Source organism: Rhinoderma darwinii, chromosome 5 (genome assembly GCF_050947455.1).
Source record: "Rhinoderma darwinii isolate aRhiDar2 chromosome 5, aRhiDar2.hap1, whole genome shotgun sequence".
NCBI classification, from domain to species: domain Eukaryota; kingdom Metazoa; phylum Chordata; class Amphibia; order Anura; family Rhinodermatidae; genus Rhinoderma; species Rhinoderma darwinii.
In genome coordinates this window covers 39,408,039-39,431,034 of record NC_134691.1, presented here as the reverse complement: position 1 = coordinate 39,431,034, position 22,996 = coordinate 39,408,039, and the positions used below count along the sequence as shown (strand labels likewise).

Below are 22,996 nucleotides of genomic sequence, written 5' to 3'. Positions count from 1 at the left end.
GAGTTTGTGTAGAGAAGGTGGGGGATTCACTGGAAAAACAAAGTCTGGGCTGGATGGAGAAGAAATGGGGAGGATAACTACACCAATCAGAGAAGACTTCACCTGTGCGACACTGAATGTCATTGTGAGTTCTGCCTGTGACTTTGTCGGATCAGCACTGGATTCACTTGTATGGTGGTATTCGGTAACTGTATTACTATTGTCACAGGTGTTTGGCTCTTTACAGTTATCATAGATCTGTCTCCTTTATTTACTGATACCATAATACCCTTTTATTAGCTAATGTCTATATAATCACAAGGATGAAATGTTGGAAGCTACAATGAATGTACTTACTTAGCAAGTAAATGCATGAGATATTTTGGGGTGGACGGATCAGGTCGAAGTGGGGGTCCCATCACATGTCCTGCAGCATGACTCCAATCCTTGTGCCAATAATTAGTGCCATCAGTGCCAAGGCCAGCAGCTATGGGTTCACCAAATACCACTTTACCTGCAACAAATCAATGGAAACAGTTAACAAGCTCTGGATCGCGGATAGGTCAGTGTCTCCCCTCACCTTTTCTAATGTTAAAATTAAATTTGAAAAGAAATGTCAGCTGTATCTCCCCTGGTGACAAAACAAAAAAAAAAAAAAAAACTAATAATGCCGGCTCCTTAATGCTGAAAATGCAGCTTTGTTACAAGCACACTATAAATCTTCATCTGACATGTTTCCCCAAAGAGTGAGCCTCCTACAGTTAATAAAGGCTCTCTAAACACGAGAGAGCGAGGCCGCGACGCTGCGCGCTGTATAAAATATGGAAAGTGTGAACGGCTTATATACAGAGCATCTCGATAAAAAGATGATTTCTGCACAATAATGCTAATGCTGTTTATACACACAGTCCTTGCCTTTTAAAAGGTGGCACCCTCCCCCCCCCCCAGCTTTTAGAGAGCAGTAATATTTGACATTTTTATGCAAAATCCACAATGTTCAGATGAAAAACCGCGTTAATAATGGAAGTCGTTAATAACAATGTCTCTAAAATGACAAAGGAATGCCTAAATAAAGATCACCAAGAACAAGTACGTCCTTGAGTCGTCCTCTTCTAATCTTATCCTCGTAAGGCCTCATGCACACTTCCGTTTAACGGATAGCCCACTGACCCATTCATTTCGATGGGATCATGCACACATCCATTTTTTTGCGGATCTGTATGTCCGTTCCGCGAGTCCTATTCCTGCCCGTTTTTGCGGATCAGTCTCGCCCATTCTACAATATGGATTTGTCAAAAAAATGGACCGCACACGGAAGACATCTGTGTGTGGTCCGTTTTTTGTGGATCAGTTGCCAGTCAACGTCAGAGCAGGCCAATTTTCCCTCCTTCCGTTTTATTTTTTGCGGTCCATGAATCACGGAAGACACGCAGTACAGATGCAAAATATGGAGAAACAGAACGGATACGGAATGAACATGGAAACTATACGGACATCAAAACGGACACTCGGATCCATTTTTTACGGCCTTATAAACGATGGAGGATGTGTGCATGAGGCCTTGGCTGTTTCTGGGAAAGCTGGGTAACAGCCAATATGGTTGCCATTGCAGCTTCCACAGGGTTTTCCACCTAGCTTTTCCAGGCCACAGACAACTCCTTTCATATGGGAGCCGAGGAGGCGATCAGTTGATCCCCACACCGCTGGCAAAGCTGATTTTACAGAAATTATGTGTTATTACATTCAGATGAATGACCCTCCATGTAATACATGAACAGTTCTGGCTCATAAGGGGTTCAGAGTTTGACTCTTTTAAGGTATACTCTACGCAAAACCGATACACTGCGTTATTTCTCATGTAAGGCCTGAGGGGGTGGAGCATGACACAGAGATTCAAAGAACACCTAATAAAGAATCCCTTTGTCATGCACCGCCCCCTCAGGCCTGGCATTGGGCATAATACAGTGGGTCAGGGTTTCTGTATTTTTTTTGCAATTCCTGAGTATACGCCCTCAAAAATATCACTGACAAAGGGCGTGGGCAGCCAAAATTCAGGCTTGCCACCAGAGCAAATCCCTTTCAGTTAAAACATCTATTAGAGAAGCATCTCAGCTACTACTGCACCAGAGCACTCGAGCGAGCGCTTTTGACTCTTCGTTCTGCTGATCAGTGGGGTAACGGGTTTGAGACGCCCACCAATCATGCATTGATGGCCTATCCTAAGGAATCAACAAGGAACAAGTGGACTGAAGACCAGAAAGATTACCAGTAAACAAATAACCCCTGTCACCCCTCCCCGCCTAAAAAAAATAAAAAAAAATGGAGCACAATGGCCGGATGTGTTTTTTTCCTGCCTTCCTCTGGATGGAATAGTTTAATCTGATAATAAACCATAGGACACAATTAACTAATCAATGGCTGGGGGCACTCATTGTTAACCTGCAGGCTGACTGACAGCGTAACAAGCAGCACATGCTTGCAGAAAACTCAGTGTAGGAAAGAGAAGTGCGCTGAAAGCCGCTTACAATCACTCACCACCACCACCAGCTCACCTCCTTCCCTAAGTGATTCTCGTACACCTGGCTCCATCCCAGGTTCCTGTCCAAGCTTGCTCTTTCTTTCACACCCTCAGTCCATTCAAAGCCTGTCGAAAAGCCTGCGCCGAGGCTTTTTAAAAGACAACCGCAGCTCAGCACTGCTGTGGCAGGTGTTTCATTAGTCAACAACACCTGTCGGCTTGATTACCGCTGCCATCCCTTGTGGTTGTTGCATTGGTCCTCGGACCCTGCTCCCTTTTGGGCCAGAGTAGTGCTATGCTGGGATCCATGGGGCGAAAGCTCCTAGGCGTGCTGCATTTTTCCACGTCCGTCTCAGAATGGCAACCAACGCTCATCAAACGGAAGGAGGGCTCAAGTCGGCCACAGTGCCACTGTTGCGCGCTACCTGCTGGCGAGTCTTTGGTGCAAGCACCACTATGTCGGCGTGCCGGCCTGGGGAAGGCTGTCTGGGCTTTGAACAAATGAGGGTGGTGGAGAAGAGGGAAGCAGTGTCTACCAGCCACACCAACCTGAATATGCCTGATCTCGGAAGTAAAGCAGGGTTGGGCCCGGACAGTACTTGGATGGGAGACTACCTGGGAATACTAGGTGCTGTAGACTGTTTTCCCAGCTGTATCTTCCTGTTTTTGTAATTTCTATCCATCCAGGCTCTCCCGCCCTGGGCCGAGGGACTGCCAAAGGCGATACCACTAGGTGACCGCGCCGGCTTACTATCTAGCTGCGTGCCCCGGCTCATTGGCCTTATTCATACTTGCCAACTGTCCCAAATTTGCTGTAACTGTCCCGAATTTGCCGAGACTGTCCCAAATTTACAGAGACCGTTCCGGCAAATTACTGTCCCGGGACTTGTCCCGGCAATTGCTACATTCAATTGTTTCTGCGTCCTCAGGACGCAAATACAATTGAATACTATGGCAGAGCAGGAAACTATCCACTTCATGCTCTGCCATTCACCCCTCCTGGAGCAAAATCCCCGGGCAAAGCGTTTCCGACACCCTGGCCGGGGATTCTGCTGCAGGAGGTGCCACTGACGTCACTGCCCTTATATGGACAGTGAAGTCAGGGCTCTCTCTATGAGCCTAATTCCCGGCCAGGGCGTCAGCAGTGATTCTGGCAATCGAGGAGTAGCCCATGACTTCACTGTCCATATAAGGGTAGTAACGTCAGGGGCACATCCTGCAGTGGAATTAGCGGCCAGAGCAGCCCGCCACTGATGGCGCCACTGTCCATGTATGGACTATGAAGTCAGGGGCTCCGCCTGGAGCGCCGGAATTCCCGGTCAAAGCGTTGCCGATGCCTGGCCAGGGATTTCGCTCATAGAGTGAGCCCTTGACTATATACTACTATCTACACTGGGAGTGTGTGGCACTATCTACAGGGGGGGCTGTGTGTGGCACCATCTATAGGGAGCTGTGTGTGGCACCATCTACAGAGGGGCTGTGTGTGGCACCATCTACAGGGGGGCTGTGTGTGGCACCATCTACATGGGCTGTGTGTGGCACCATCTACAATGGGCTGTGTGTGGCACCATCAACAGGGGCTGTATGAGGCATCATCTACAGGGGCTTTATGTGGCATTATCTACAGGGAGTCTGTGGGGCATTATCTACAGAGGGTTTGTGTGGGTCTACAGAGGGTTTGTGTGGGTCTACAGAGAGAATTGTGGTATTATATACAGAAGGCACTGTGGTATTATTTACAGAGGGCAATGTGGCACTATATACAGGGGGCCATGTGGAACTATCTAAAGGGGGCACTGTGGCAATATCTACAGGGAGCAGTGTGTGGCAATATCTACAGGGAGCAGTGTGTGGCAATATCTACAGGGAGCAGTGTGTGGTAATCTACAGGGAGCAGTGTGTGGTATTATCTACAGGGAGCAGTGTGTGACAATATCTACTGGGGCAGTGTGTGGCAATATCTACTGGGGGCAGTGTGGAGCACCATCTACAAGGGGCACTGAGTGTGGCAATGTCTACACTGGTTTTTACACTACCAGTAGTGGTCAGCACATATCTCTTGGTCCTAGTGATAAAGTGAGACATCACCTGCCTGTAAACAACCAGATAACCAGAGGCATACCGGCCACCATAACAGTTGTCAGCCAAACTAGTGCAGTTTTTTTTGTATGCAGAAATTCTGGAACGCCACACTCCACCCACCAGATAAGCCACGCCCAACCCACCATAAAGACAAAAACCATGCCCCAATAAGACACACCCACCAAAGACGCCGCACCCTATGCGTCCCTGGAGAAAATTTTCAAATGTTGGCAACTATGCTTATTGCCCCTGTAGCCTGACACATGTAAATGATAGAGTTAAAAGCAGCCCAGCCACCAAGAGACCAGGCTTTTAGCAGATGCTCAGGGCATGGCTTGTGGGGCCCACCATTTACGGGCAGCCAGACGACTGACCGGCCGGCCGGCGAGCAGAAGTAATTCCTCCCTCTGCAAAGAACTTTGTGCAACTGACCCTTCCCAAGTGTGAGCCAGGTGGAAACGGGGTGGCTTCCTGCTAAGGACTTAAAAAAAGACAGACAGAGACCGGCCTCCCACTCACTGCTCTTCTACTTTCCAGTCTGGCTCTTGCTAGTGCTGAACACTGGGCCTTTTTCTTGTTTCCTTTAGCTTAATTTTTCGCTCCCTTAACTGTCGGCAGCGCGGCACACCTAGGCAACACACCTGGCCAGCCCCCTCCAGCCTCATGGTACCCACATGCCAAGGTTGATATTCGGATGGAGTTATTATTTATTTGAGTAGAGTTGTCACTTTTGCACAATGTTCCAGTTAGGTATGAGATCCTCCTCGAAATCCTTTATGTAGCAGTTCAGATTAATCTGCTGAGCAATAGGTATTTTTTTGGGTACAGATAATGAAATCACAGCAGGTTTACATTGAGTCCTCACTGTAAAACACACATTAGTCATGTAGGATTATTTTAATGCTTTCTTGGCCGCTTAGTAAAATCTTTGCAGCACTTTGGAAAGCAGCCTGAAAGCAGAACGGGCAAACTTCCAGGATTTTGGTTGACGAATTATAACTAAACTGCACAATTGTCCGTATGGAATTGGAATGTGATCAAAATGGGCACCTATTCTGGTGCCAGGTGTTGCCATCCCTTGTTTGCTACCCTCTTAACCATAGCATATCTGCACAATGTTTGCAATTATTATGTTACTCGGATGCCAATTGGCTCAGACATTACCTTCTCTCCGAGCATTGGCAATGACCTTGGCAGCAGATTTGCTCATCACATGAACCACATATAAGGGGCAGTTGACAGAGTTGGCGATAGTAATGGCTCTCTGCGTAGCTTCTGCCTCCACTTCTTCTGGTCGACACAGCTCATGGCCTTCTGGTCCAGTGATTCCCAGGGACAGCATTTTCTTAGCACCCTTCAAAATATCAATAAAAAGGGCAATATATCTGCAGTCCATGTACCTGTACAGACACATTGGTTTGAGGAAGAAGAAGGTAGGAGGAGGAAGGAGGAAGAAGAAGAAGGTAGAAGGAGGAAGAAGAAGGTAGAAGGAGCAAGAAGAGCAAGAAGGAGGAAGAAGAGCAAGAAGGAGGAAGAAGAGCAAGAAGGAGGAAGAAGAGCAAGAAGAAGGAAGAAGAAGAGCAAGAAGGAGGAAGAAGAGGAAGAAGGAGAAAGAAGAGGAAGAAGGAGAAGAAGAGGAAGAAGGAGAAGAAGAGAAGGAAGGAGGAGAAGGAGAAAAAGTCTGTATGGGAAATGTAGTACTATATGTCGCTAGAATATCCACCGGGCCAGTAAACCACCGGCCCAGCTGGTTTTACAATAAGAGGCCGGTGGTGGTGCATTTTTTGCCGGTAATTTTACATAATAGACAGTGCTTGTGCCTATCATATTACTTCCTATTTAGATTTGACACTCCTTTGCCAGCCCTAGGAAAGTCAGCAGTGTCATATGTAAGGGTGCAGTCACACGGGGCAGATAAGTTCCATTCATCTGAATGAAGTTGTTTCTACAGCAGGTGCATGGATTTCTGCAAGTTCCAATGCAGACAAAATCTGCAGCATGTGACTGTACTCTTAGGCCTTGTTCACACAGTGCAGATCTGCTGCAAATTTTTCCACTATTTTTTAAACCAGGAACTGAACCAAAAGCAGAAGAAATATGTAGGAAGGTCTTATATGTCTCCTCTCCTGGATCCAATTCTAGTTTAGGCTTTAAAGATATATTTAAAAGCTACAGAAATTCTGCACTGTGTAAACAAGGCCTTAGATTGTATTTACACATTCTGGTCTTGTGGTGTTTTTTTTATCGCAATTAACCTGGTCAGTATTTTTAAGTGATAAAGGTGGCAAGCATACATGGTGCCCATTCAAATTAATTGACCACCAGTGTAGCTAAACGTTCGACAAACTTCTGACATGTTATAGTGACATGTCAAAAGTTTGGATTGGTGGGGGTCCGAGTACTGAGACCCCCACCAATCGCTAGAACGAAGCAGCTGAAGCGTTCGTGCGAGCACTCAGCTGCTTCGTTTCTTCCTTTTTCTAAATACACAACTTAATCTTTATCTGTCTTGGACTGAGGCACCTTGGGGAAACCAGTCAGGATTTTGTGGTCCATCCTGCAGCTGTTCAAAATACATATGTGTCCATCCTTACCTTTGCTTCAATTTAGTTAAGGACTCTAATTTCTCATGAAACCAATTCAATACAATATCACGACATGCCTACAAAACCCTTGACAGGCTGCAATACCCATAACAACCACTGGGTGGCCACACATAGGCACATATAGCATAGACATCTCATGACAGAGTATCACAAAATAAGGGTTATTTTTTTTTAATCAGAGCTGGTCATCTCGTGCCACACATCTCAGGATATGTGGAGATTAGAGGAAAGGTAAGGAAGGACACTTCTATATGTACTTGACCACTTTTCATTTTATTGTAATCTTTACTGCTATCATTGTACACACGGGTCATATTGTTCATAGATACTAATACGTAATTTCAAAGTTAACCCCTTAACGACCAAGGACGAAAATGAACGTCATGGTCGGCTGCTAGTTCCCGCACCAGGACGTGCATTTTCGTCCGCATTTCAAACTGTCACTCTGTGTAAACACAGAGTGACAGACGCGCGCTGACAGCTGTCCTAGACAGCTGAGACATCAGTCTCGCCGGACAGCGGACCATCGCCGCTGCTTTCGGCAGTTAACCCCTTAAGTGCGGCGACGGATTTTTAAGTTAAAAAAACAAAACACCTTTTCGCATTTTTCTTCTAAAGTAATGTAAAAAAATTAACAAAATTGGTATCGCTCCGTCCGTAAAAGTCCGAACTATTACAATATACCATTATTTAATTTGCACAGTGAACACCTTAAAAAAATGTAATAATTGAAACCGCCAAAATCGCTATTTTTTTTTTTTTTGTCACCTTCGCTCTAAAAAAAAAAATGTAATGCAACTTTTGAATCACTTTTTATGTACCAAAAAATGGTACCAATAAAAAACTGCAGCTCCTCCCGCAAGAAATAAGCCCTCACACCACTCTATTGATGGAAAAATAAAAAAGTTATGGCTCTTGGAAGGCGGGGAGTGAAAATCTAAAATATGAAAGCAAAAAATGGATCAGTCCTGAAAGGGTTAATTCATTTCTAATGAAAAAACTTTTGACCACATGTGGGGTATTTCGGTACTCGGGAGAAATTGCTTTATAAAAAATGGTTGTTTTTTTCCTCCTTTATCCCTTGTGAAAATGAGAAAATGCAACATTTTAGTGGAAAAAATGTTGATATTAATTTTCGCGCCCTAATTCCAATAAACTCTGCAAAAGACCCGTGGGGTGTAAATGCTCACTATACCCCTAGAAAAATTCCTTGAAGCTTTTTCCAAAATGGGGTCACTTTTGGGGGGTTTCCCCTGTTTTGGTCCCTCCAGTGCATTGCAAATGCGACATGGCACCGAAAACCATTCCAGCAAAATCATAAATCCAAATGGCGCTCCTTCCCATCTGAGCCCTGTTGTGGGTCCAAACAGCAGTTTATTACCACATATGGGGTATTGTCGTAATCGGGAGACATTGCTTTACAAATGTTGGGGTGCATTTTCTTCGTTATTCCTTGTAAATAATAAAAATTTCTATGTTGTTTCAGAAAAAAAGTACATTTTAATTTTTACAGACTAATTCCAATATATTTAGCGAAAAACCTGTGTGGTCAAAATGCTAACTATACCCCTAGATAAATACCTTAAGGGGTCTAGTTTTCGAAATGGGGTCGTTTATGGGGAGTTTCTATCGTTCTGGCAGCTCAAAACCTCTCCAAATGTACAGTGGGGCCTAAAATATTTTCAAGCAAAATATGAGTCCTGAAAGCCTCCGGGTGTTCCCTTCCTTTGGGGCCCTGCCGTGTGTCCAAGCAATGCATTAGGGCCATAATGTGGGTATTTTTGAAAACAGGAGAAAGAGGGTGATAGATTTTGGGGTGTGTTTCTTCATTTTCATGTTCGCTTTACAAAGAAATCGGTCTTCAAACAAATACTTTTATGAAAAAAGTTAAATTATTATTTTTTTCACCTGATATGCATTAAATTTAGCAAAGAACTGTGGGGTCAAAATAATTACTATACCCCTAAATAAATACCTTATGGGGTCTAGTTTTCTAAATGGGGTCGTTTATGGGGAGTTTCTATCGTTCTGGCAGCTCAAAGCCTCTCCAAATGTACAGTGGGGCCTAAAACATTTTCAAGCAAAATAGGAGTCCTGAAAGCCTCCGGGTGCTCCCTTCCTTTTGGGTCCTGCCGTGTGTCCAGGCAGCGCATTAGGGCCACAATGTGGGTATTTTTGAAAACAGGAGAAACAGGGTGATAGATTTTGTGGTGTGTTTCTTCATTCTCATGGTCGCTTTACAAAGAAATTGGTCTTCAAACTGATACTTTTATGAAAAAAAGTGAATTTTTTTTTTTTTCACCTGCTATGTATTAAATTTAGCAAAAAACTGTGGGGTCAAAATACTTACTATACCCTTAGGTAAATACCTTAAGGGGTCTAGTTTTCCAAATGGGGTCATTTGTGGGGGTTTCCATCACTCTGAGACCTATGAGCCTCTGAAAACCTGGCTTGGTGCAGGAAAACAAAATGTACTTCAAAATTTATAAAATTCTTATTCAATTTGTAAGTCCTATAAATTGCTGAAAATTTATTTTATTTTTTTAAAAGTGCTGCCAAAATAGAGTAAAGAGATAGAAATATACATTTAATTTAAAAAATTGTACAGTATGTATGTACATATGTGACATATTGCAGTTAAAAATAGGGGAAAATGGTAATTTTTACAAAATTTCTTCCATTTTTCTATTTTTTTATTAATTTCCGCAAATCGTATCAGTCTACTTTTACCACTAAAATAAAGTACAATATGTGACGAAAAAACAATGTCAGAATTACTTGGATATTCAAAACTTTCACAGAGTTATTCTCTGATAAAGTCAGACATACCAGATTTGACAAATCTGGCTTGGTCATTAAGGTACAAACATGCCCGGTCATTAAGAGGTTAAGATAAAAAATAGAGATAAACCCCAGCAGTAAATGATCTGCTCCAGTATTCGCTTTAGAAGGAGTTGTTCACTGCTGCATCCTAAAGAAGTAGTAGCTGGACCCCAATATAATGTCAGTGCCCGGACGCACTGAAGGATCCCATAGTGGATCAGTCCAACCCTCATTTTTATCTGTATTATATCTTTACAGACTTGTATCTATTATTCAGCAGATTGTTTTTGTTGGAGGTACAGATAATCAGACTCATTATATAAATATTAATATATTATATCATAATATGATTTGGATACTGGTGTATTTTGACAGACCCTGTTGACTTTAAATGATCTCTGTGGGGGTCCGTCGAGGTTCCTTTAGGGTTTTCATCAGAGTTTGAGTATTTTTAGTGGCAAGAACATCAATGCAGACTGTTCTATTCTCGCGATAAAAAAAATTGAGACTAACAAGAGGGGGTTATTCTGGGGACGGAGAGTAGAATAAGAAGTGAGTTATCCTGGGGATTGAGCAGATGTGAGTCATGCTAGGGACTGAGGAGAGGCATGCTGGGGACTAAGAAGGAGAGTGGAGCCATGCAGGAGACTGAGAAGGAGACTGGAGCAATGCTGAAGATAGAGAAAAAGAGAGGAGCCATGCTGGGGAGTGAGCAGAAGAGTGAAGTCATGCTGGGGACTGACAAGGAGAGTGGAGCCATGCGGGCGACAGATAAAGAGTCAAGTCATGCTGGGGATTGAGAAGAAGAGTGAAGCTATGCTGGGGAAGGAGAACAAGTCAGGCATGCTGGGCACTGAGAATAGGGCAGGCATGCTTGAGAAGGGGGACATGGCAGGAATGCTGGGCACTGAAGACAGGACAGGCACTGAGAAGGATATTGATGTGCTACAATTCTTTGGTAGTATGAAGACCAGGTACAGGGCAGGACAATATTTCCCAGATGCAGGGAATGAATAGAACATTTCATAATCCATTACTGTCTGTATATTATTTGTAGACTGTGGTGTTATTGGTGACATGATTTTGGGGTGTTTCATAATTTTGTGTTTATTTGGGAATGTACTTGTTTGCTGAATGCATTAAAGTTTAACCAGCAGTCTGTAGAATTTTTTCTTTGGGAAGGCCATCCCATAAAAAATAAATTATTTCAATTTTGGGTGGTTGTATCAAATGGGTTTCATATGTTTTTTCCCTCTGCATCTACAAATTGAGATGCCATATTATAAATTACCACTAGATGTCACCATTGTAAAGGAAATCCAATAAACATCTTTTAAATCTGTCAGTGATAGGATATTTACCTCAGCAATTAAATCTCCATTCTCCGCATGTACCTGCGCGATCGCGCCAATGTCCTTACAGCATGTAAAGGCCTGGTACATCTCCATATCATTCACCATGTACACGTCCTTGTAGGCCATGAACATCTTGAAGGAATTGACTCCTTTGTCCCTCGCAAGGACTCCCATTTCTTCTTTTACCTGTGTACATTTATTACAGTCATTATTAGGATTTAATTTTATTAAAAGATGTACAGATTTTATAGAAATATGCCAGGGCTAACTTAAAGAGGCTCTGTCACCAGTTTAGTACTTCTCTATCTCCTACCTAATCTAATAAACGCTTTGATGCCCAACTGGGCGTTTTTTTTTTTCCGTTTAACCAAGTGGGCATGGTAAAGAAAAGTGACCAATCAGCGACATACACTTCTCTTCATTCACATCTAGCTTTAGTCACAGCCCAGCGTGATCTCGCGAGATCACGCTGTGATGTGACTTCCTCCCGCCGTTCCTTCCCTGGAGCGACGGGAGAATGACCAGACATCGCCTCCAGCCGTGCCAGGGCTGCTGCTGAGGAGGATAATCGTCCTGGCACGGCTGGGGGCATGTTACAATTTCTTATTCAGGGACTAAATAAAGGCGACATTCAGGGGTTAAATAAAAGGTTCAGATGAAATACTATAAAGATGGCCGATTTGCATTTATTGCATATAAATAGGATATTGATTAGTAGGGTTTGACCCCTCGGAGCCCCACTGATCCCACAAACATTGACCGCTTTTCTTTTCTTTGGCGTTCCATGACCTGTATAAATGCCTCCTGATTTTGTTTGGTCACTGGGACCTCTAATATTCCTATCATTTACAGTAGGGGGGACATTATCCTATAGATAATAATTACCGTTTTGCTCCACCAAGTCACAGCCACATGAAGAGCGTAATCGCAGCAGACTTTCGGGTCGGCCCAGCTCCGCCATGTGTCGTAAGCTTCAATCAGCGAGCAGCCTTTCTTTGGAATAGCAAAGTCAATGATCATGGTTGTACCTCCAGCCACGGCGGCCTGAAACAATGAGAAGGAAATGATCAAGAGGGGAAGATCAATCTCTGTGGGAGAAAATGACACTGAGGATCCAGCACATCACACTTACATACACGCCTGTGACAAGGGAATTTGTCTGGTTGACACAAAGACGCTTTTCATGCATGTACCCCAATATTTCCAGATTGGTTTCCAAGCATGACACACCTTTTAATGGGTTGTTTGGTATGGCATGTAGGTTCCATTGAAGTGAACGGGACTCAGATGCAGTACCACACACAACCTGCGAACAGGAGTGGAGCTGTTTATGGAAGAAAGCAGCCATATATTTCTAATTCTGTACAACTGTTTTAAAGGGGGTTACCCAGTGTCATCTAAGCAAAGCTTAAAGTTTTTAAAAGAGAGCCACCTTAGGGATCAGCGGGGTGCAGCCGGTTGGCCCGAGTAACATCAGTGTAAATTTGTGGTTGACCACTGCAGCGGCCACTTCAGGAGAAATGTAGTATTACATGCTGTCCATTCAAATGCAGGATCATGTAATACATGGCTGGGCTGAGCCCCCCAGAGCGAGACCTGCTCTCTTAGTAGCTTATTTTTTTTACTAGCATAAAGAAGGGGATCTTATGCAGGGGATGTCTATATACCCTAAGAACGCTAAGGCTCCATTCACATCACGTTTTTGGCTATAAGGAACTTTCCTGGCATACACACTAAACATAGGACCAAAACCTGATGTGAACAGGGCCTAAGACGTCTACATACTCTAATTGGTAATATATTGTTGAGAATGTTAAGAATCAAACAATGGTAGAGGGAAATAAAAAAATACAAACCTGAAAAAAAGTTACATAATGAAGCATATACAGATGTAGCCAAGTTTATCTTGATTCTGATAACTTGCTGCAGCGTGATGTCACACAACAAAAGCCATTGAAAAGTCATTGAAAAGTCAATGAAAAAGTCAAGATAAAGTTTCTTGCCACTGTGTATGTAATGCGTTAAAGGTCAAGATAAAGATGGCTACATCTGTATATATAACAATATACACACAAAAAGGGCAGGCAGGATGGATCTGTAGGTCCTTTTCTGCCGTCAAATTCTATGTTTCTATGACTGGAACATTATTTTTGAAACAAACATTTAATCATTATGTAAGGAAAGGCATTTCTTACCATTTTCAAGACTTCTGCTTGCTGTCAGTAGATGAAAACATTCTTATTAACATCAAAGAGGCTGAAAATCCATACAGACCTGCTGAAGATTTAATTTCATGTAATGTTTGAAGAATTCTAAATTCTTGCAAACGAATAATAAATCTCCGCTAATGTGTCCACACACAGCGACTCCTGACCTGTTTAGGTTTTCCATCCCCGGCTTCTCGTACTTATTTGGTTTAAATTGCTTATTTCCACCCAAATTCTTGTTCTTTATTGTTTCATATTGGTATCAGTTTCCTATTTCTATAAAACTTTAGTATTGTCTCTGAATCTGTTATGACCTACTAAAGCGTTATCCTTTATTAATAATGAGTAATTCTATTATTAACCCCTTCCCGTCGCAGCCCTTTTTCAGATTTTCATTTTCGTTTTTTCCTCCCCACCTTCCAAAAGCCATAACGTCTTTATCTTTCCGTCGATATAGTCCTATGAGGGCTTGATTTTTGCGGGACGAGTTGTAGTTTTTTGTAGCACCATTTATTGTTCCATATAATGTACTAGGAAGCGGGAAAAAAAATTATTTGTGGGGTAGAAAAAGAAAAAAACAGCGATTGCTCCATGGTTTTTTGCGCGCCGTTTTACGGAATTCACTGTGCAATTAAAACAACATGTTAACTTTATTTCATTTTTTGTGGGAGATTAGGTGACCAAAAAATAGAGATTCTGGCGTTTCAAATTTTTTTTTACGGCGTTCACCGTGCGGGTTAAATAATGATATATTGTGATAGTTCAGACTTTTACGGACGCGGCGATACCAATTATGTTTATTTTATTATTTGTTTACTATGCTCTAGGGGGGAATATGTTTTTTTTTTTTACTTTTAATATATATTTTTTTTTTTACACAAAAAAATACCTTTATTTAACTTATTTTTACTTTTTTTATTAGTCCCCCTAGGGGACTTCAACCAGCGATTGTTAGATTGCTTGCACGATATACTGCAATACTAATGTATTGCAGTATATCGTGATTCTGACAGGCAACTATTAAGCCTTAATAGGTGTACAAAGATGGCGGACCTGGGGGTTGCCATAGCAACCATCGCCCCCCCTCTTTCTAACGATTTAAATGTTGCGCTCTCTGTTGACCGTGGCATTTAACGAGTTAAACTAGTGGGATCGTGCTCAAGCGAGATGCCGCTAGTTACTCTGAGGTGTCGGCTGTAACAAACAGCCGACACCGGCATCGTATGAAGCGGGTTCACTCCGTGAGGCCGGTTCCATACTTCCCCTACCCTATACTTTGGTGTATGGATACGTCAAATGTCGGGAAGGGGTTAATAGTAGAAGTTACCCCTGTATTATTATTGCATGTAATATATGATTCTCCCACTAGATGGCAATAGTTAAATGTGTTTGAACCATTCCAATGTAGGGAATTGCCAGCATGGTGTAAGTATTTGTATCAATGTATTTGTTAACCCTTTAATGACTAAGCTATTTTTTACGTTTTTCCATCGTCGCATTCCAAGAGCTATAACTTTTTTTATTTTTGCTTCGACATAGCCGTATAAGGTCTTGTTTTTTGCGGGACAAGTTGTAATTTCTAATAGCACCATTTTGGGGTACATATAATTTATCGATTAACTTTTATTAACTTGTTTTTGGCGGGGAATAGAAAAAAACCTGAAATTTCGCCACTCTTTTTTGCGTCCTAAATCTATGCAGTTTACCGTGTGGTATAAATAACACAATAACTTTCAGCGGGTTGTTGCGATTGCAATGATAGCAAATTTATATAGATTTTTTGTATGTTTTACTACTTTTACACAGTAAAAACGCTTTTTTTTTTTCAAAATTATTTGTTTTTGTGTCTCCATATTTGAAGAGCCATAACTTTTTTATTTTTCCGCCGATGCAGTTGTATGAGGGCTTTTTTTTTTGCGGGACGATTTGTAGTTTTTATTGGTACCATTTTGGAGTAGATGCGACTACCAAATACGTGTAATTTTTTTTACTTTATTTTTAATAATAAAGCATTTTGTAAGGGGGAAAAGTGTTTTTTTCATTTTTTTTTCACTTTTTTTTTTAAATGAACTTTAGTAAAAAATTTTTTTACTTTTTTACTAGTCCCACTAGGGGACTTCACTATGCGATCATCCGCTTTTATAATACACTGCAATACTTTTCTATTGCAGTGTATTACTACCTGTCCGTTTAAAACGGACAGGCATCTGCTAGGACATGCCTCCGGCATGATCTAGCAGGCATTCGCTCCAGGCAGACATGGGGGCCTTTATTAGGCCCCCGGCTGCCATCGGAAACACAGACACTCAGTGATCTTATCGCCGGGTGTCAGTGGGATGAGAGGGAGCTCCCTCCCTCTCTCCAAAACAACTCAGATGCGGCGCCCGCTATTGAGCGCCGCATCTGAGGGGTTAAACGGGTGAGATCGATACTGATATCGATCTCACCCGTTCGAGCAGGAATGCCCCAAGCCCTCAGCTACCCTGGCAGCTGAGAGCAGGGAGATTTAACGGCTCCCTGCTCTGTTTTTTTATTCCGATGCAGCGCCGTAAAAAGGTCTATGCATCGGAATAAAGACCATTAGTGGCCGCCGTGAAAAGGCGTATTGGCAGTCACTAACGGGTTAAACTTAATGACACACACACACACACACACACACCAGAGATATAAATTCTTACTGCATTTATTTAGGAAATAGATTTAATTAAACTAACTAAATATAAAGGCTACCTCCAACGATGAAATTCGTTTTATGTTTAGGTCCAAAGTGCTGCGCTGAGTAATTTCTTATATATCTTTTTGTTTAGCCACTAGGGGGAGCTTACTGCATACAGATTTATTATTGAATTTAATGGCAACTATATAAAGCCATTTACAGTATACTCCCCCTAGTGATGGCTGCAGGTAACATCATTATGACTATGGCAGTTTGAAGTTAAAGGGAATGTGTCGCTACAATTATTTTTTTTTCAAGTTAAACAGTTAGTATATAAATGATTACACATTGTTTTAATTTTTTTAATTTTTTCACAAGTCAGGAAATATTATAAATTAGATTCTAATTTATAACAGTCCATGTGCTGGTCACTAGAGGGAGCAATTCCCAAAATTGCAGCATTGGCAATGTGGTAAAGCAACCTCATTGCTTTATGCTGAAAATTTGGGGTATACACACTCGCTTTAGTGTCCTCACACAATCCCCCCTCCCTTATCCTGGCTAGTGCCAGGAGAAGGAGGGGTTTGAATCTTCATGGACAGATACAGAGATGAAAAAAAAAATGGCAGCCCCCATAGAGAAGTAAAAGTAAGAAAAAAGTAAAAAGTAGAACACAACAACACAAATAAATAAAATTTATTTTAATAACATACTAAAAGCAATATTATATAATTTATTTTTTTTTCGTGACACCTTCCCTTTAAAGGGGTTGTGCAGTTTAGAAAACCCATATTCATATATCCTTTTAGGGGTCCTCATCTCTTGGCCAGGGTGGAGAGCGGTTACAAAGAGTGTCTCTCGCTCTGGAGGACCTGTCCAGTCCTACATAACACACAGAACCCATTGATAAGAATGTACACTGTGTAATGCTTTATTTCCCCTGTGCTTTTCTCTTTACAAACATCCATACGGAGTGTCATAATGATGGCGGCTGCGCGAAAATCACGCAGCCACGCATCATACGGGGCTGACACACACAGCTGTCAAGTGCCTTTTGCGCACGCAAAACGCCGCGTTTTTTGCATGCGCAAAACGCACATGCTCGTGTAAACCCGGACTTAGGCTGGATTCACACGAGCACATTACGTCCGTAATGGACGGAACGTATTTCGGCCGCAAGTCCTGGACCAAACACAGTGCAGGGAGCCGGGCTCCTAGCATCATAGTTATGTAAGACGCTAGGAGTCCCTGCCTCGCTGCAGGACAACTGTCCCGTACTGAAAACATGATTACAGTACGGGACAGTTGTCCTGCAGCGAGGCAGGGACTCCTAGCGTCGTACATAACTATGATGCTAGGAGCCCGGCACTTTGTTCAGTCCGGGATTAGCGGCCGAAATACGTTCCGTCCATTACGGACGTAATGTGCTCGTGTGAATCCAGCCTAAACCATATACCTCCCCTTATTTCCGGCATCCTCCCGACTCCAGCGAAATGTGGGGTATAAAGCAGCAACATTTTTGCCCTTATGTCGTGTCCATTATATAAGACACGTCCACAACCTGCAGCATTTGAATTCCAAATAATGCATATGACCCCCTTCATCACGCACCTAAATACAGACCCCAGACCAGACTCACCCTTATAACAAACCCCTCTCCGTACTCAGATCTCCCCGTTCCTACAGTCCTCTTCACCCCCGGTGGCCGCTGGGGTCAGGTTATTGTATTCAGTGGCGGCTCCTGGGAGTGAACAAGACTGTAGGAACGGGGAGAGGTGAGTATGAAATAAAGACGACGCGGTGCCCAGGAGATTTTCCGGCTCTTCCATGAGTCAGGGAGATCTCCCCTTTATCCGGGAGAATTGGCAAGTATGATATAAATATATTGTATATATAAATAAATAAATTACACTACCGTTCAAAAGTTTGGGGTCACCCAGACAATTTTGTGTTTTCCATGAAAACTCACACTTATATTTATCAAATGAGTTGCAAAATGACTAGAAAATATAGTCAAGATATTGACAAGGTTAGAAATAATGATTTTTATTTGAAATAATAATTTTCTCCTTCAAACTTTGCTTTCGTCTTGGAATGCTCCATTTGCAGCAATTACAGCATTGCAGACCTTTGGCATTCTAGCTGTTAATTTGCTGAGGTAATCGGGAGAAATTTCACCCCATGCTTCCAGAAGCCCCTCCCACAAGTTGGATTGGCTTGATGGGCACTTCTTGCGTATCATACGGTCACGCTGCTCCCACAACAGCTCTATGGGGTTGAGATCTGGTGACTGCGCTGGCCACTCCATTACAGATAGAATACCAGCTGCCGGCTTCTTCCCTAAATAGTTCTTGCATAATTTGGAGGTGTGCTTTGGGTCATTGTCCTGTTGTAGGATGAAATTGGCTCCAATCAAGCGCTGTCCGCAGGGTATGGCATGGAGTTGCAAAATGGAGTGATAGCCTTCCTTATTCAAAATCCCTTTTACCTTGTACAAATCTCCCACTTTACCAGCACCAAAGCAGCCCCAGACCATCACATTAACTCCACCATGCTTGACAGATGGCGTCAGGCACTCTTCCAGCATCTTTTCAGTTCTGCGTCTCACAAATGTTCTTCTGTGTGATCCAAACACCTCAAACTTCGATTCGTCTGTCCATAACACTTTTTTCCAATCTTCCTCTGTCCAATGTCTGTGTGCTTTTGCCCATATTAATCTTTTCCTTTTATTAGCCAGTCTCAGATATGGCTTTTTCTTTGCCACTCTGCCCTGAAGGCCAGCATCCCGGAGTCGCCTCTTCACTGTAGACGTTGACACTGGCGTTTTGCGGGTACTATTTAATGAAGCTGCCAGTTGAGGACCTGTGAGGCGTCTATTTCTCAAACTAGAGACTCTAATGTACTTGTCTTGTTGCTCAGTTGTGCAGCGGGGCCTCCCACTTCTCTTTCTACTCTGGTTAGAGCCTGTTTGTGCTCTCCTCTGAAGGGAGTAGTACACACCGTTGTAGGAAATCTTCAGTTTCTTGGCAATTTCGCGCATGGAATAGCCTTCATTTCTAAGAACAAGAATAGACTGTCGAGTTTCACATGAAAGCTCTCTTTTTCTAGCCATTTTGAGAGTTTAATCGAACCCACAAATGTAATGCTCCAGATTCTCAACTAGCTCAAAGGAAGGTCAGTTTTATAGCTCCTCTAAACAGCAAAACTGTTTACAGTGGTGCTAACATAATTGCACAAGGGTTTTCAAGTGTTTTCTAATCATCCATTAGCCTTCTAACACAGTTAGCAAACACAATGTACCATTAGAACACTGGAGTGATGGTTGCTGGAAATGGGCCTCTATACACCTATGTAGATATTGCATTAAAAACCAGATGTTTGCAGCTAGAATAGTCACTTAGCACATTAACAATGTATAGAGTGTATTTCTGATTAATTTAATGTTATCTTCATTGAAAAAAAACTGTGCTTTTCTTGCAAAAATAAGGACATTTCTAAGTGACCCTAAACTTTTGAACGGTAGTGTATATTATAGTACTGTTAAGTATATTATGATATTATAGATCGTATATTAGTAGTGTAATATAAAGTGGTACAGAATAATATAGTATTATACAATTTAGTATAGCATGGTATATTATAGTACTGAATAAAAGTGTACAGGTCTGCCATGTTATACTGGAGTAGACCACTAGATTGCAGGACTGGAGCAGTTAGGATAGGGCAACACTAAGACCTCATGCACACGACCGTAGCCATGTGCATGCCCGTGATTTTCGGGTCGGCCGGCAGCGGACTGTCAGCCGCAAGCCGCCGGCAAATCGCGGGCAATGCACATGGCCGCGGCCATTATCTTAAATGAGCCCGGACCGCAGAAGACGGCCGTAATATGACATGTCCGTTCTTTCTGCGGTGTGGGCTCCCGGGCCATGCACGGACCGTAAAAACTACGGTCGTGTGCATGGCCCCATAGAAATGAATGGGGCCGCAATTCTCCCGGGGGAATTGCGGCCGCAAAAGCACGTTCGTGTGCATGGGGCCTAAGGCTGGATTCACACGAGCATGTTACGTCCGTAAAGGACGGAACGTATTTTGGCCGCAAGTTCTGGACCGAACACACTGCAGGGAGCCGGGCTCCTAGCATCATAGTTATGTACGACGGTAGGAGTCCCTGCCTCTCCGTGGAACTACTGTCCCGTACTGAAAATATGTTTTCAGTACGGGACAGTTGTCCTGCAGCGAGGCAGGGACTCTTAGCGTCGTACATAACTGTGATGCTAGGAGCCCGGCTCCCTGCAGTGTGGTCGGTCCGGGACTTGCGGCCGAAATACGTTCCATCCTTTACGGACGTAACATGCTCGTGTGAATCCAGCCTAAAACATATGAGCAATTGTAAGAATAGCAGCAAGCTAATAGGATGTTATTGGAATTGCTCCCTATAGTTGTGGGGGTGATCTAAGAATATAAGCGGGTGGAAAACATTTCAGATATCTACAGAGGATTTCAGAAGAATACGGTTTTAATTCAGCCTGTGGTCTGGACTGTCGGGAGCGGATTGATTACCTATAGGTCTGCGGGAAAACCATAGGGGATTTGGCATTCACTGCAGTCCTTAAAGGGGTTGTGCAGGTAGGTGGTGGATTTCCTCCTAGCCCTATAGGAAACCACAGATATCATTGATATCACTGTAATTTGTGCCAAATGACAAGCTCTGCTATATCTGTACATAAATAACTGTGCCTGCAATGTCTCCTAGCCTTTTGACCCTGGATGTAGTTATGAAGAAAAATCAATTTCAGTAACCCTTTCAGGTACACATAGGACAATGCATCCCAGGAAGTTCTGATTATTGGCTACCATAGAAGAAATGTGTCTGTTGAGAGAAAATGTATTAAGGGAGGAATTTATTAAGACTGGCGGGTCTTAACGTCCTATTACATGTCCCGATATGGGCCGTGACAACGAGCGCCAATCAACAAGACAGCTCGTTGATCGGCGCTCGTTGGCTCCTTTCACAATGATTGATTATGTATGGGGACGAGCAATGCGCCTAATTTACTAAGAGTAGCATGCCTCATAATAAATTTGGTGTATTTCTAGCCACCTATGATATGAGGTGGAGTAGATTTGTGCTACAATTTATGCCACTTTTCATAAATTATAGTAAATTTGCCTGGCATAAGGTCCGTCCACTAAGTTCCACCTACTTTTTTTTTTTTGCAAAAGTGGCAAGAGCGCCATAAATGCAGCAAAAAGATGCAATGTTTTGCGCAAATTGCAACCTTTGCGGCATTTGTGACTTTTGGCAGAAAACTGGCGTAGTACGTATAATAAATTCCCCCCATTGTTCCCTCTAAGCTATGCTCCCTGAAAGTGAAAGAGGTATATATATATTCCACACCCTGCAGACAGGTAGAACTGTTATTGGGCTCGTTCACCTCATTAGTATTTTGTTTTAACTCTTTCCTTCCCAGAGCGCACAGATTAGAGTGAACACTGTTTATAGCTCTTTTCTATTATTCTATAGCTAAATGTCAAAAGGTAATATGGAGTAGAGTGAAATCTTGTCTCATCACACACTCGGACTGTCTCTCCTCCATGCTTTACACTGCAGCTCTGCTTGTTCACTTGGGATGTTGTGTATAAGTACGAGCTCATCATGTAACCACACATATAATGAGGTGAATGTAGATCTACTAATGATAGCAGAAGGGAAAACCGCATATGTTTGTGTAAAACAATGGCGCTACAAAACCGGTCTGTAACTCAACATTTACCATACATTTTATAGTTTGCAATACATCACCCCGACAGTCACACAACCATAGAAATCAATGTAAATATCACTACGTAGTCAAGAGATGTTCACGTGATGCCAGGTGTGTACCTAACCTTTGTCCTGGTTCAGCTTTCATTATGGAGAGGCTGCAAAGTGTTCTGGGAAATTATATTCAAATGAATCAGACACAAGATTATAAGGGGAGATCTTACCTGGGTTCCTTGGTAGAAGTCATCAATAGACTGTGATCCCATGAATGGAAACTGGAAGTGTGTGTGCGTATCGATGCCTCCAGGGAATACTAGTTTGCCCGTGGCATCTATAACTCTTAACCCTTCAGGTCTTGCAGGACGTAGATTTGTTCCAATGTCTTTTATCAGCCCATCTTCGATGTAGAGGTCCCCAAGAAATGAGCAATCATCATTAATTATTTTACCCCCTCGGATTAGGATCCTACTATGTGAGGCCATTTTATTAGTGATCAGCTAAGGGCAATAACTGGGGCGCTTACAATAGACCTCCAAAATTCAATGCCATCCAGGTTACTGGCACTCAAGCCTTTTATAAGCAGTGATCTGAAACAGATGGTCGCGGCAGGGAGTGGCCAGCATTTTTTTAGCACGGTAATGGGCACCAAAGCAATGCCAGAGGGAAGAACGTCACAGGGCCAACAAACACAGCGTTATTGAGAACAGTCTCTTCATGTTAGATAGCCAGCTCTTATATATTAGTAACAGATCTGGTAGATTAAATTGGAGACAAACAAAATATTTTTATCCACTAACAGACATCAAAGCAAAAATCAGGACAGAAATGTGAAATACGCCGGGTATAGGAAGGAGGATTCTTCCACAAGGGCGAATAAAGTTGACGCATATCTTAGCTTCTCCTGAAAATATTATTATTACAGATGTTCCCCTTTAGGGTACCAAGTTAAAGAAGAACACCGGTCATAGCTGTATAATACCCCAAGGAAATGTTTTTTTAAAAA

At 42.7% G+C, this 22,996-nt stretch overlaps 1 protein-coding gene and 1 pseudogene across 1 annotated transcript in view; one reads left to right on the top strand and one right to left on the bottom strand.

The window, feature by feature from the left end:
* Nucleotides 1-22,996, bottom strand: part of DPYS (dihydropyrimidinase) — a 69,145-nt gene that overhangs the window by 28,959 nt on the left and 17,190 nt on the right. The window contains exons 2-5 of the mRNA XM_075825839.1: nucleotides 12,249-12,407; nucleotides 11,370-11,549; nucleotides 5,744-5,933; nucleotides 337-493 (exon numbers count right to left, since the gene is read on the bottom strand). Coding sequence (XP_075681954.1) covers nucleotides 337-493; nucleotides 5,744-5,933; nucleotides 11,370-11,549; nucleotides 12,249-12,407 — 686 coding nt within the window. The remainder of the gene's footprint in view (nucleotides 1-336; nucleotides 494-5,743; nucleotides 5,934-11,369; nucleotides 11,550-12,248; nucleotides 12,408-22,996) is intronic.
* LOC142655104 (5S ribosomal RNA) lies at nucleotides 3,028-3,137 on the top strand (annotated as a pseudogene).